The sequence below is a fragment of the Pyrus communis genome, chromosome 15 (assembly GCF_041283825.1).
Source record: "Pyrus communis isolate YQ-2024b chromosome 15, ASM4128382v1, whole genome shotgun sequence".
Taxonomy (NCBI): domain Eukaryota; kingdom Viridiplantae; phylum Streptophyta; class Magnoliopsida; order Rosales; family Rosaceae; genus Pyrus; species Pyrus communis.
Window position 1 is genome coordinate 41757009 of NC_142579.1, and position 14743 is coordinate 41771751.

At 36.9% G+C, this 14743-nt stretch overlaps 2 protein-coding genes across 5 annotated transcripts; both read left to right on the top strand.

Annotated features, from left to right (window-relative positions):
- Nucleotides 1–405: 405 nt before the first annotated feature.
- LOC137743187 (uncharacterized) lies at nucleotides 406–3584 on the top strand. Of its 3 annotated transcripts, XR_011069445.2 has the most exons (11): nucleotides 424–580; nucleotides 933–1004; nucleotides 1087–1161; nucleotides 1309–1392; nucleotides 1831–1911; nucleotides 2498–2567; nucleotides 2647–2738; nucleotides 2866–2907; nucleotides 2999–3079; nucleotides 3183–3260; nucleotides 3362–3584. XR_011069445.2 is itself a non-coding variant. In XM_068483075.2 (10 exons), exons 1-10 carry the CDS (start codon nucleotides 554–556, stop codon nucleotides 3431–3433), a joined length of 696 nt encoding a protein of 231 aa, XP_068339176.1. In that variant the 5' UTR covers nucleotides 406–553; the 3' UTR covers nucleotides 3434–3584. The 3 variants fall into 3 exon arrangements, 2 of the variants coding, with proteins under 2 accessions (XP_068339176.1, XP_068339181.1); XM_068483075.2 differs by lacking the exon at nucleotides 3183–3260 and having other exon boundaries at nucleotides 406–580; XM_068483080.2 differs by lacking the exons at nucleotides 1831–1911; nucleotides 3183–3260 and having other exon boundaries at nucleotides 443–580.
- Nucleotides 3585–12244: 8660 nt separating this feature from the next.
- Nucleotides 12245–14554, top strand: LOC137715854 (3-ketoacyl-CoA synthase 4). 2 transcript variants are annotated; one of them, XM_068455208.2, is made up of 2 exons: nucleotides 12245–14071; nucleotides 14178–14422. In XM_068455208.2, exon 1 carries the CDS (start codon nucleotides 12503–12505, stop codon nucleotides 14051–14053), a length of 1551 nt encoding a protein of 516 aa, XP_068311309.1. In that variant the 5' UTR covers nucleotides 12245–12502; the 3' UTR covers nucleotides 14054–14071; nucleotides 14178–14422. The 2 variants fall into 2 exon arrangements, with proteins under 2 accessions (XP_068311309.1, XP_088542472.1); XM_088686346.1 differs by lacking the exon at nucleotides 14178–14422 and adding an exon at nucleotides 14440–14554 and having other exon boundaries at nucleotides 12368–14071.
- The last annotated feature ends 189 nt before the right edge of the window (nucleotides 14555–14743 follow it).

Consider the following 14743-nt stretch of genomic DNA (forward strand, 5'->3'; position numbering starts at 1 on the left):
GAACCCAACAAGATTCTCTCCGGATTCTTTTGATGAGGATGAATCCGTAATCCGTAAATTATGTATGTTTATCGTATATCATGTAGACATGATTTCTAAATAAAAATATTTAGAATATTTAAAATGATTTCTAATTATACGATATATGATGAACGAACATAATTCACGAATCTTCAGGATGCTCACAATGAGGATCCGAGGAGGATCCGAATTCAAATAGAATGACCTGATATTTCCGGAGTTACTAAAACTCCGACCGTTTGTGTAAGCCCCTTGGGTTGATATCTTTCTTTGTTTAGCGATTCTGCTTGGGCTTTGGGGTTTTGGGCCCCTTTGTATAAAAAAACGACCTGAAAAGGCTGAAATGGTAACTCCATTCGCCAAAACGACCAATACAGAATCGTCGTACTTTGCAAAGACGGAATAGTAAAAACGCGCCTAAACGAGTGAACGGCGTGAAGAAAAAAGAGCCAAACGCCGCCACAACAACTGCTTCTTCCTAGCTTCAAGGTCTCAGACTGACTCGCCGGCTGACTCGCCGGCTGACTCAGCCATGGAAGCCGATTCATCTTCTTTCAAGGTACGTGACTCACTCTTCGTCTTCAACTGAGTTTCTTATTTTTCCATTGCTTAGCTCGAAGTTTTGAACTAAAAGCTAGGGTTTCGATTCGATGCGTTTCTGTCGAGACGAATTCAAACACGAAACGTCGTCGTTCCCCTTGTGGTTAGTTGCAGTACAAATTGAAGCTTTAAAAATGGTTGAAAATGTTAGGAGGAGGTTGTAGTTCTGGATATTAGGGCTCTGTTTGGTTGCAGCTGCTTCTGCCAAACAGAGAATTTGTGTTGTTTTTAGTCTAACGTGAAACATTGTACTCGTTTTCCTCTGAAACTAAGCTGCTCCAGAAAGATGATGTTAATGGTTGATTTTGCAGATAATCTTGGGATCGGCTTCGATAGCACGTCGAAAAATATTGGCTGAAATGGGATATGAATTCACAGTCATGGTACTACGAATTGTTTCTCTGAAATATATAAAACCTAATTTCCCTGATGGTTTTTAGAAATTAAACTCTTGTTTTACTTTAGACTGCAGACATTGACGAAAAATCCATCCGAACGGAAAAACCAGAGGAGTTGGTTTTGGTTCTTGCCAAGGCAAAGGTTTGGTGTTCTTCTCCTTTTTGTTGTTTTCCTATTGGGAATGTAACACTAAATGCTAATCAGCTAAATTTTGGAACTTGCGTCTTTTAGTTTAGGGTTGTTATGGTTTTAAGCTCTCACATTTGTCAAATGTGAATTGTGTGTCAGGCCGATGCTATCGTATCAAAGTTGCAAAGTATCAATAATCAAGAAAAGGATGCTGAGCCCACGATTGTGATTGCGGCAGACACAGTATGTCATTTCTTTATATATATATTGTATGTGTTTGGTATCATCACTCTGTTTAACTACTGAAGGCATCAAAGTCTGGTATCACCTAGTGCCGTTTATGGAGGAGACACCCCCGTTTTCTTTTTATAGAGGAAAATCGTGTTTTACAGTTTTAGACTTCTAAGGCTCAATTTGGGATTTTGACTACGTAATTGTACAATAGTAGTTGAGAAGAAAAGCATTTAAAGCAAGATACTAATTAGTTCTGATGCTCAACTAAATTCATCCCCGTAACTGTAGGTGTTTCTTTCTGCATGTGTATGAGTGTCTGAAATTGTGCGTGTTAATGCTCCCTTTATTGCAGTTGTTTGTTTACTGCATAATGTAATGACATTGTCTCAACTAGTTTCTGGTTGAAATAGAATTGCTTACCTATCTGAGCTGATGGAAACTTCTCAGGCAGAAGCCATTTCACAAAGGCTCCCAGTTGGTGACTACATAAAGGATGCCGAACCAACGCTATTAATTACTTCTGATCAAGTATACATCACATCTTATACCATATTTATAGTCTCTATTATATGTGTGTTGTGTGTTGTGGATAAAACACCAAAATGTGTATATGGAATTTTTACCATACTCCTATCACTTCCTCAATAGTCTGGAGAGGGTAAGGGAGAAAGTAATAAGTATAGGTTTAAATAATGTTTTGATGTCAGTTATGTGAGATTCTATTGACTGAGAAACTTGTTCAGGAAGATAAATTATACGTAGGAGTTGCGTCATATTACGACATTGTTAATCACAGAACTTCATTTTGGGCCCATGTTTACATATTACATGTTTTGATTTCTTATGCATGAATTGTGTGCTTTAGCTCTTTCTCCTCCTCATTCTTTATGGAGTATCTGTTATACCTTATGTCGTAGACGCTCCAGACATCAGCTTTTTCCATACAATAACTTGTTTTACCCTCAAGGCCTTGTGTACGCTTGTTTGTCCTTCAACATAAATGGCCTATGGTGATATGACTTGTTTGCAACACTAGGAATTTAGAATTTTCCTTTCATGAGTCAGGGAACATTAAATCTGTTATTTCTTACTCTTATTGTAAAATGATCTGGAGGTGGTGGTCTATGAAGGTGTGATTCGGGAAAAACCATCCAGCAAGGAAGAAGCACGGCAATTTTTGAAAGGTTGGTTTAATGGGTATTTATTCCATGTCCCTGATGTTTTACTTTTTGACTCTGATAATTTTCCTAACATGAATTGCAGACTATTCTGGAGGGCATGCAGCAACAGTGGGATCTGTACATGTTACAAACCTTAAAACGGGATTCAGTAAAGGAGAATGGGATCGAGTGGAGGTACCTTTTGCTTTTTCTTGTTGTAGCTTCTGAAAGATGAAATTGAATAACTTCCCAGCTCTTTAGGTGAATGCTACGAATTGACTGGTCATATTTGTGGATAATATCTATTTGGGGTTCCTTGCAGATTTATTTCCATAAAATACCAGATGAAGTCATTGAGAAGCTGGTAAGAGTTGTTTTGTATCAAATTTGGTTGTTTCACTTATTTCCTTGATTGGATGATGACAATTTAACCCCTTCCGCTGTGTCCATGTCAGATTGAGGAGGGGATAGTGCTCAAAGTAGCAGGGGGACTCATAATAGAACATCCTCTAATACTTCCTTTTGTTAAAGAAGTGGTTGGTTTTCTACTCTCTGTTCTGAAGTTGTAACATTTGGTAAATGTGGGGCAAGGGAAGCCTACTGGAGTATATTTACGTTACCATGTGTCTGTTTCAACAGTTTAATTGATTGCCTTTTCATCCACGATCTTTTATTGAATGGATCCTGAAAGCTCATCGATTCTGATCCACTTATTAGGTCTTTACTCAATAACTAGTCATGCTGATACGAACATACTATTTTGTTGAGCGGTGTCTTGATGGTCATCCTCATATTTGAAATGCTGGTGCTTCTTGCAGGTAGGGACAACCGATAGCGTGATGGGACTTCCCATAGATCTCACAAGGAGACTCCTGAAAGAGGCCGTCTAGCTGCATTTTTATGTACCGGTACTTTATCTAATTGACGCCTATTGTTTCTTCTGTCGTTAAGCTTCTGATCTGGTATTGCTGAACTTTAAAACTACCAGCTATTCACATCTGTATCTGTTGTGAACTATATTGAATCAATTTGTTTTTGAAATGTTGTAGAGTAATGCCTTCATCGTTACACACACCCCATCTCTTTTTGTATTGTTGGTCTCTAACATTTTATTGATATAGAAGCAAACGCTGGCCGCGTAATATCTAAGGCCATGACTTCTCTCAGATGGTTTTGTTTATATTTCGACATAGTAGAAGCGAAGGCCTGCGCTTCTAGACTTGCGTACGCTTCTGCCTCGGTAGTACGACCGATGCGAGGGGGAGAGAGAGAGGTGCCCAGACTTTCTCCACACGGGGACTGTGGTATACTAAGCCTATCATCCAATGCCACGTGAAATTCGTATGCAATGATACTGTTACAGTGACATCCAAGATAAATGTTTCTCTTTGTAAGGACCATTTACAAAGTCTCGCTTTTCAATGCCCTATCCAATTTGCGGGCAGCACACATCACGACCGGCATCGAAAGTTAAGAGGTCGGTGGATTCTTAAGTTTTGGCTGCACAAGTAGGGATGGGCAAATATCTATTGATTATGGGTAATCGTGGTTATCCGTCCATTTAAATTTGATGATTATGGTTATGGGTAATCGTTTACTTGTGAAATTTAAATGGACGGTTATGGGTATTACCCGTAATTATAAATGGGTACTCATTTAACCGTTCATTTTAATATATGTAAAACTAAATATAAAAAAAAGTTTCTAACTAGGTTTAGTATCCCAAGATATATTTGGTTATAAAGGGCCATATTATATATATATATATATATATATATATATATATGTATGTATGCCTCACTTGAGAGAAAAATATAGTTAATAGAACGGGCTAATGTTTAATATATGTGATTGAATGTGCTAAAACATTAGAGTGTTCAATGGTTTTGTTTTGGAGTCTTTTAGAGCTTTGACCAATTCAAGATAATGATTACTTTGAGCATTTAGAAACATGTTATTATCAGATGATGCGTACCTATATATATTATCAGAGTTGTTAGATATTGAAGTGAAACGGGAGCCATGTATTATTCTGTTTATTTTCTTCACTAGTATCAGATAAGAGAAATGAACATAGAGAGGGACAAATGAGGAAAACATGATTATTACTTTCTGCTTTTCCTCTTTTTGTACTACCCATACGATACAAGTATATGTCTCTTTTAATGCATGTAAAAGGCTTACACACCAAAACAATAAAAACCAAACTTCTACTATTTAAGCAACATAATTTTGACTTCTATTCCTCCATTTTCCACCCTTAGCCATATGTGGTTGTTTTCTTTATGTGGGCATTCACACCAATTTCACAACAGAAATCATTACTTGAGTATTTATATTCTCAACGACTACTAATGTTTCAAGAATTAATTACAAAAAACAAATAGGCACAACTTTGTATTACTTGTAGTGCAAGTAACCCTATTATTTTTCTTAAAAAAGGCACAAGGTACGGAGAAATATCATCACAGTAATTCCCAAGCCTATCCTTTCTCTTTATGCAACTGCACCACACTCTTTCTCCTTTAGTTAAATTTAGGTCACAACGCATTGTTAAACACGCTCGTAACACTGAGCTAAGGAACTGAATACTTGTTTACTACAAAGCTGTTCACAATATTCATCAAGCAATCCAAGTAATCTACAAAACATGGTTTCAATTTCGATATTTTTTCAGCAATGATTGCATGAAACATTCACCATGAAGTATGGACTCTAATTTTACGTTTTTTTTTTTTTTTTTTTTTCAAATTATAGATTCAGCTTAAATTTATTGTTCTTATACTTGTGGTGAATTGAATATGCGTGAATAAGAGAAGAAAAAAAATGGGATTTTTCAAACCCTACACGCATGGGAGCCGCAGCCTAAAGCCGCGCTGCCAGAGCCACCAAGTCGTTCCTGCTCCAAAACTCTAAGGTCCAAAACAAAGCCGTTTTGCATCACCTTTCTTATAGACTTGGGCTCCTACAGTCGACCCGCAACCCAATTGGGCATATGCACCAAACCGTCCCACTTGTTTTTTTTTCTTTATGGTCTTTTTTTTTTTTTGGCTCGCATGAAATAACAAGCCCATGAGTTAGGCCTTGTTTTTCACTTTTCCTTCTTAACCCAATAATTGGGTAAATAATCTGTTAACCCATTTACTTCTCCTTTATTGCCCAGCAACCCAACAACCACTCTTTTGGGCATGCAAGCCATGACAGCCCCGTATTTTGGGTCGTCACTCATTCTTTTTCACACATAGATTCCGAAGCTATTCCCGTTCACTACATATGTATATTGTGTTTGTTTGCAGGTATCATGAACCTAGAGTTTGTACTTAAACTCGAACTTGAAGTTTTGAAAATAAGTGCCATAGGAAATTCGAAGTTTCATAAAACAATACACCCGTAAAAATCCGGAGTTCTTGTAGGTGATTTGTTAGGATTACATGTAGATGATGCTTTTAAAAACAATTGTAAAATTTAGTTTGTACAAATTACTTTATTGTCCATAATTTTATTTTGTGATAGAAGACAAAAATATTTTTCACTCTCTTATAGTTGACAAAAAGAGTATCATTAATATGTGGTTTAAATTAACTTATTCCTTACAAATCTGTTATGTGTAAATAAACTAACTTGAAATAGGTCCAATTTTATGGAAAGAGATCATCTTTGAATCCATTCTACCAAAGCCACCAAATCAATCAATTCAGGCCCTTCAAATTTGATCCAACGGCTACAACTAGGGGGTCCCTTTAAAAGTTATAATAATTTTAGCCGTTTGACTAAATTTCAAGGGTCCAAATTAGGTTATTGGGCGGATTTGGTGAAAATTTAGATTAGTCCAATTTTTAGTTATTTTTTTATTTAGGTCCATGAATAGGACTCTATGTGTCAACACTTTTTGTTGTTAGGTTGATACTTTACATTGTGATTACTATTTTACTCTACTATAGTTATTCAATGGGAAAAAAAAAATGATACGATCGGTACTTTGCTAGCTATTCTCTTTGAGGATAATCGCTAAAAGATAACGACTGATATAAGAAAAAGTCGCTATCTTCATACCGATCCCTCTTTCAATTTTTTTTTTTCAGTTTTTTATTTTTCTTTTTTATTTTGTTAATGTTTCTTTTATTTCTCTTACCATAACAACAAACTATCATATTCATTTTTTTCAAAATATATTTTTCCGTGCAAAATATATTATAATTCATTTTTAAACACTTGTAATCAATGATTTAAAACCTAAATTTAAAGATATTTTTCTATTTTCTTACTTTAAGAATCAATAAAAAATAGTTTCAGGACCTAATAATCGGTAGGATCACATCCAAAGGTTTTGCAATAATTTCCTTAACTCCAACGTAAAATATTTCTTAAAGCTAAAAATTTCAAATATTTTTTTTTTCACAAAAAACTGTGTGCTATAAGCCAAAGTTAGAGTCATTCTATTCGCACCACATATTTCCTAAAATTAATTTAAGACATTTCCAAAATTTCGGACACCTATAAATCTCTTGGCGGGCCTCGCTATTAGTTATATTTTTTTCTATTTTTTTTTTCAACTCAGGTACCCTATTAGTCGGCATAAACCCAGATTTTAGCTGATCTTTTACAATCTAAACTACCTATCATATAAGTACTTTTACAGTCTAAATTACATGTCATATAAGTACTTGTACAAGCTAAACTACCTATTATATTATAATATTAGTCGACATAAACTTAGATTTCAACTGATCTTTTATAATCTAAATTACCTATTATATAAGTACTTTTACAGTCTAAACTACCTGTCATATAAGTACTTGTACAAGCTAAACTACCTATCGTATTGTAACTCCCTATCATGGTGAAATAAGTAATTTTACATGATTCTAGCAGTAAAATGTAGTCCTCCATCTTGGTAATGTTAAAATCCCCCGAAACTAACACAATCAATGTCAAAAGCCTCTTGAGCAAGTACTTGCATAAAACAATCAATGTATAATGCTCGCGAATCATGTAACAAATACCAGCAAAAATGAAGCTTACTGTTGTAAACGACTCAATGAAAACATGTAAAATTACTTGTAGTTCTCATAGCTTCATGCGAATTCAAATTCAAATTTGGATACTAATCTGTAGGAATTGCGAGGAAAATTCAAAACAGGAGTCGGATAGAGTTTTTGATGAAACGATGAGATTTGACGAGTAACTTTTTTTTTTTAATACAACGGTATATTTTACACTAAAAAAGATGAGAGTTTTTTATGAAATGATGAGATTTGATGTGTAATTTAAAGTTCCATGTTAATTTTGGAAGAGTCATGATAAAACATTCAACGACAGTCGGTGCAATTTTGTTTTCAAATTATGGACACTTTAATTGTTCTACTTATTAGACCCTACTTATGACTGTGCAATACATTAGACCTATATCAAAACATGTGGATCAGGATCCTCTCCTGAGCAAAGGGTGAGGATTCTCCTGACCAAACCCATCGTGTCGTTGAAATTTTATCCAACGGCTACAAACAGAGGGTCCCTCTAAAAGTTATAATAATTGTAGCCGTTGGATAAAATTTCAACGGCTCGATGGGCTAGGTTAGGAGGATCCTCACTATGGATGGGCAAATACCCATTAGTTATGGGTAACCGCATTTATCCGCTTATTTAAATTTAACGATTACGGTTATGGGTAACTGTTTAGATAAATAAACGGTTATGGATATAACCATGAAATTTAAATGGGCGATTATGGGTATTACTCGCGGTTATAAACGGGTACCCATTTAACCGTTTATTTTAATATATGTTAAAAAAAAAAAAATTAGTTTCTAACTAGGTTTAGTATCCCAAGATATATTTGGTTATAAAGGGCCATAATATATATATATTTATTTATTTATGCCTCACTTGGGAGAAAAATATAGTTGATAGAACAGGCTAATGTTTAATATATGTGATTGAATGTGCTAAAGAATTAAAGTGTTCAACAGTTTTGTTTTGGAGTCTTTTAGAGCTTTGACCAATTTAAAATAATGATTACCTTGAGCATTTAGAAGTATGTTATTATCAGATGATGCGTACATATACATACATACATACATACATACATACATACATATATATTTAATTGGCCTCGAGTTTTCAATAAATATTTGACCCCAAAATTAGAAATTGATTAAATGGCTTGGATCGATGAACATATGTGTTGACCCTAAAAATTACAAAGCCTACGTGGCGCGCAGGCCGAGTAACTAATAAGCTAACTACGTCATTCAGTTGAATGCAGGACGTGCCAACTCGTCGGCCGAGGAGTAAAATTTGTTGATGTTGCGTTGATGTGTTGCTGACTTCTTTATCTTGCAATTGTGGCCGAGGAATGAACAAATCTCGACCTTTAGATTCTCGAGCCTGAAGACAAGGCTGCTAGTTCTGCGAAGTTCAATATCAAATTCGGCTCTCAGGGTGCCGAATGTAGTAACCTGGTAACACCTCACTTCGCCGAGAAGGCTAATGAGATGACCTTTGCCAATAAGGATTCGAAAATCCTTATCGACCGAGACTTGGATAGATAACTAGTCGGCCTCGACGCAATGCTGTTTATCCAAACTGAAGGTGCTTTGGGAACGGCTGATTATACGGCAACATTGTTGTTTATCCAAACTGAAGATGTTCATTGGTTGCCTTCACAGGGCTGTTTATCCAAACTGAAGATGTGTCGGCGGAAAAAGAAAATAAAAAAAATCTCACAGTGTTTGAGAGGTTTGCGCATGGCAGTTGTGTGTTAAATTAGAGGTCCTCAAATTGAAGATGCAGCTCTGTATATATAGTGTTAATATTTGCTTGACACCGCTAGATAATTGTGGAGTCCGACTGCAACTCTAACTTGCAGAATGAAATATGATCCGTGTGGCTGACTTTTCAAATGAAAACCCATCTAGGTTTATCCCATCATGACCAAAGACCTAGCCTACCTAGGCTTCCTATCATAACTCCATCACCATCAAATCCTAGGCTCATCACATCACCACATCATCACCAAAAACCTAGCTTTCCTAGGCTCTCATCATCTTTTACCAAGCCTGCCGCATGCATCCTGACCCTATGAATATTAAATTCATTTTTAATTATCATCATATTTAAATGGATAATAATCTGTTCAGAATCTAATCCCATTAGTAGTTCCAAGTGACCTCATAATATCATCTTGTTCTGCATGCTTCATTATCTGATGCCGTGCATATCTATTAACCAAAAACTGATCCAACCACACACCCATATGCCAAACATCCACATCAACTTGAATTATCTTGAATTGTGCTACCTATTTCCTAGCTTGGAGATATATTATTTTCACATGAAAATGTCAAGATAAATCATTATTAAAAGATAATTATGATAAAAATCATAATGTTATCTTTTAATATTAATAAAATTATCTTCACGAATTCATCGACAGTGTGGAAGTATGCTTACTCAATGGCCTCGATTACTCGGATGGTGCAATTTTGGGTCCAAACAATATGTTTCTAAATAAAAATCCAAATATTAATCAAATTAGCTTATTAGCATACTAATGCGTACTTACATACACATATATATATATATATATATATGTATGTATACAAGAATATTAATTAACCTACAACCATGCATGATTCTTGTAATAGATTGATGGTCAAATAATTGGGAGACATCGCATACATTCATAAATAATATTGTCGTTAATATAAAAATACATGTTAAATGTACTTATAACGGTATTTAATAGTTAGAAAAAAGAACATTATGACAAATTTCTTTTTAATTTTCAAGTTGTTAAAAAAATAGGTAGACGGGTATAAAAAAAAAAAAGTAAACGGGTACGCGGTTAGGGGTAAATGGGTATGCAGTTATGGGTAAATGGGTATGTGGTTATGTGTATGGTTAACCGTTTATAAACGGTTATGGTTATGGGTATACCAGTTTATGTAAATACTCAACGGATAAACGGTTATGCAGGTAAAAACTTAAATTGTTATGGGTAAATAACCGCGGTTACCCACCCGCCACAACCGTTACCCATCCCTATGCACAAGTCATGTTCGACCCCTACATTCGTTGAAAGATCGAGAGCTCCATGTGAAGCTCCTCCTATTCATACCTCACTTAGGGGGTGGGCATTAAAACCGTGAAATTGAAAAATCGAACTGCATTGTAAGAAGGAAAAAAAAAAACGTAAAATTAAAAAACCAAACTGGAATCGACGTGAACATAATTATACGATTTTTATAATAAATTAAGACGGACCATATATAATCGAACAATTGATATATTCCGGTTCCAATACTAGTTTGAGGGTGGATCCGGATCAAAACTGGAAAGAGCCCAGCACTACTTACTAACCCAAATAAACAACTGTACGTAATGAATTTTTCTTTTTTGTTCATGCAAAATGCGGTCTAACACATATGTCAAAAGCATATAGCTAAAACTAAAGGTTTTGCAAACATGTCGTGTTCGGTTTTGTGTATAAGTATGAATGACTCATCACAGGTAAACGTCACAGTAAAAACACGTGATCGTGTAATTCGACTTCGATAACTCTAAATCAACAAGTATAAAGAAACCAGCAATAGAAGGTAACTGATCAATAACACACCGACCCCAGTTGAATTATCTATCTGTTTTGTTAAGAGATTCGTTTTATTGTGTCGACCTGTTGGCCGGCTTTAGGAAACAAGGAACTTTGTTGGCACTAGGATCATTAGCTTCGCCTAATAACGCAATTAATTTTTAATTAAAACACAAATTTTGGCAACGAATAGATGATGCTCATGTTTATCTAAAATAGTTCTAAAAAACGCAAAGAAAAATTCAACCATATAATTTAGGGAAGTGTTATTGGCACTCCAAAAATCTCATTCTACACTCCTCACAAGTGTATTTTTCTTTCTAAATATAGAAAGTTTGGAGGGTAAAATGAGAAATTTAGAGTGCCAATAACAATTCCCATAGTTTAATTAAATTCAAATAAAATGTTTACAGGGGTCAAAGTACAAAAAAAATTAACGTGCCTAATCCTTTGATTTAAAGAAAAAAAAAAAAAAAAAAACCCCTCGCATACTCCCTCTCATCCGACAAATATCGTAATTTTATTCAATTTAACTTTTATACATGACACTGTGTTATTTATTCAGATGACACAATGCAATACTCGTGTGTACAGAAGTATCAATGACGTCTAAAAGCATCTTCAAATGAGTTGTCAAAATCCTAAGTGGAATGACACTTTGTATATTTGACATTAAAAGTCTATCCAACCCAAATTTGACATCAATATCAATTTTATTTTTAATTCATGTTAACGGTGAGTCCCTTATTCAATTAACATTTCTACCGATAAAACTTTGGTTTTAACATTTTTTTAATAATTACAATTATTTAAAGCTCTATTTAAATAAGAAAATAAATAATTCGGTTGAAAAAAATATAAAAATTGACATGAGACTTGAAATTAACATATCAACCAACTATTAATTGTAATTTAACTCTTATAATTTAACATTTCAATTAAAGATGGTCTATTAAGGCAAGGCTCATCTAAAATTGTATTAAACAAATTTATCCAAAGAAAAAGGTTTTGAAAAAAAAAATAAAATAAAAATTATTGATTAGTCAAGGCCCGCCGTCCTTCGAGAACCAGCTATTCGTATATTCCCAGTTTTCCCACGTAACGGTTATTTAACCGTCAAAATCATTCACTCCCCCATTTCTCAACTCCCTCCTCATGATCTCATCTTCCACACCACCACACAAGACAAAACCCTCCCCACTCCCTATCGGAGCTCAGAAACCTCCTACTACTCCGTTCTCCGCCGCACCCCACCCCCACCGCCACCATTCTTGTGTTAATTTCTCAAAACGCTCTCGCTCGGTCGTCTCCAAGAAAACAGAGAGCAACGACCTTTCTCACACATACCCCGGAAGCGGAGACACCCGCCATGGACCCAGGCGGCGCAACCGATGTCACCACCGCGCCGGGAGGAGACGGTCAGGTCGGGGTCCAGATCCACCAAAACCGACGGCTTCCCGATTTCCTCCAGAGCGTTAATCTCAAGTACGTGAAATTAGGGTACCATTACTTGATCTCTAATCTCTTAACCCTCTGCTTCATCCCGTTGATTATCGTAACCCTAATCGAAGCCTCCCAAATGGACATTTACGACATTCAACAACTCTGGCTCCACCTCCAGTACAATCTCGTCTCCGTCATCATCTGCTCCGCCGTCCTCGTCTTCGGGTTGACCGTCTACATCATGACCCGACCCAGACCCGTTTACTTGGTCGATTACGCCTGCTACCGCCCGCCCGATCACCTCAAGGCCCCTTACCAGCGCTTCATGGAGCACTCCCGCCTCACCCAGGACTTCGACGACTCGTCGCTAGAGTTCCAGCGCAAGATTCTCGAGCGGTCCGGCCTCGGCGAGGAGACTTATGTCCCGGAGGCGATGCATTACATCCCTCCCCGGCCTTCGATGGCCGCCGCCAGGGATGAGGCGGAGCAGGTGATGTATGGTGCTTTGGACAATCTGTTCGCCAATACCCATGTGAAGCCGAAGGACATTGGGATTCTCGTTGTGAATTGCAGCTTGTTTAATCCGACGCCGTCGCTTTCCGCCATGATTGTTAATAAATACAAATTGAGGGGTAATATTAGGAGTTTCAATTTGGGGGGAATGGGTTGCAGTGCTGGGGTCATAGCTGTTGATCTTGCTAAGGACTTGTTGCAAATCCATAGGAACACTTATGCGGTTGTTGTTAGCACTGAGAACATTACTCAGAATTGGTATTTTGGGAATAAGAAGTCTATGTTGATACCCAATTGCTTGTTTCGGGTTGGGGGTTCTGCAGTTTTGCTTTCCAACAAGTCCGTGGATAGGAGACGGGCTAAGTACAAGCTTGTTCATGTCGTGAGGACACATCGTGGCGCGGATGATAAAGCTTTTCGTTGTGTTTACCAGGAGCAGGATGATAAGGGGAAGACTGGTGTGTCCTTGTCCAAAGATTTGATGGCAATTGCCGGTGGGACGCTTAAGACCAACATCACCACTTTGGGACCTATTGTGCTTCCGATAAGCGAGCAGCTTCTTTTCTTTTCTTCAATTGTGGTTAACAAGCTGTTCAAGTCGAATGTCAAGCCTTATATCCCGGATTTCAAGCTGGCGTTTGATCATTTTTGCATACATGCCGGGGGAAGGGCTGTGATTGATGAGCTGGAGAAGAACCTGCAGTTGCTGCCTATACATGTGGAGGCTTCTCGGATGACTCTACACCGGTTTGGGAATACTTCGTCGAGCTCCATTTGGTATGAACTGGCGTATATGGAGGCCAAGGGGAGGATGCGCAAGGGCAACCGTGTCTGGCAGATTGCCTTTGGAAGTGGTTTTAAATGTAACAGTGCGGTCTGGGAGGCGCTTCGGAATGTGAAGCCATCTCGTAATGGTCCTTGGGAAGACTGCATTGACAAGTATCCTGTGAAAGTAGTTTCCTAGCTCAGGAACATTTTTCTGGTTAGACTCTCTCCGTTCACGTTTATCTGTCATTACTAGCCTAACCAGTCTATCTTGCATTTTTCACTTCTTGATGTTGTACTTTATTTGGTTTTTGTTGTATTAGATCCTTGATGTTAAACTGTGGTCTTTGGTGCTCGATTATCGCATACGTTTCAGTCATTTGTCCAGGGAAGTTACAATTTGTAGCATTGCGGATTTTTTGTATTGTGAATGCTTCCCATTTGCCATGTTGGATGTATCTCTAATTGTATGTCAACATATAGAGTTTAGTTTTCCGATTTTAGTTATTTCAACTTGTATCAGAATCCCTGCCTTCAATAGTCAATAAAATAAATTCATTCTGATGAACGTTTTGTGCACGGTAGAGTTCTGATTGTGTTGCCGCGTTACACAAAACTCTGCTGATCTTGATCTCTTCGCTTTCGGGCTCACGGTGTGGATTGAAGAAACCTCAGCGATAACACACACACGCAACACATGAACATAACCACTGCTGAATTCGGCCTGCTTTGTATTGAATTACTAGAAGAAAGTAGCACTGCCTTCTGCTTATGAGTGAGGAAATTAATGATCTTCGAAATGCATGTTTCGTACATTTTAGCATTTTACGCACTTCGGACGAGCTTCATACTCACTCTCTGTGCTTTTGTGACCTAATTAGGTATTATA

What these genes read in the sequence shown, in the direction of transcription:
- LOC137743187 (XM_068483075.2), top strand. Translation starts at nt 554, where the DNA reads ATGGAAGCCGATTCATCTTCTTTCAAG. An exon ending in CCGATTCATCTTCTTTCAAG is followed by an intron (nt 581 to 932) that starts GTACGTGACTCA and finishes TTGATTTTGCAG; the next exon opens with ATAATCTTGGGATCGGCTTC. An exon ending in TTGTGATTGCGGCAGACACA is followed by an intron (nt 1,393 to 1,830) that starts GTATGTCATTTC and finishes GAAACTTCTCAG; the next exon opens with GCAGAAGCCATTTCACAAAG.
- LOC137715854 (XM_068455208.2), top strand. Translation starts at nt 12,503, where the DNA reads ATGGACCCAGGCGGCGCAACCGATGTCACCACCGCGCCGGGAGGAGAC.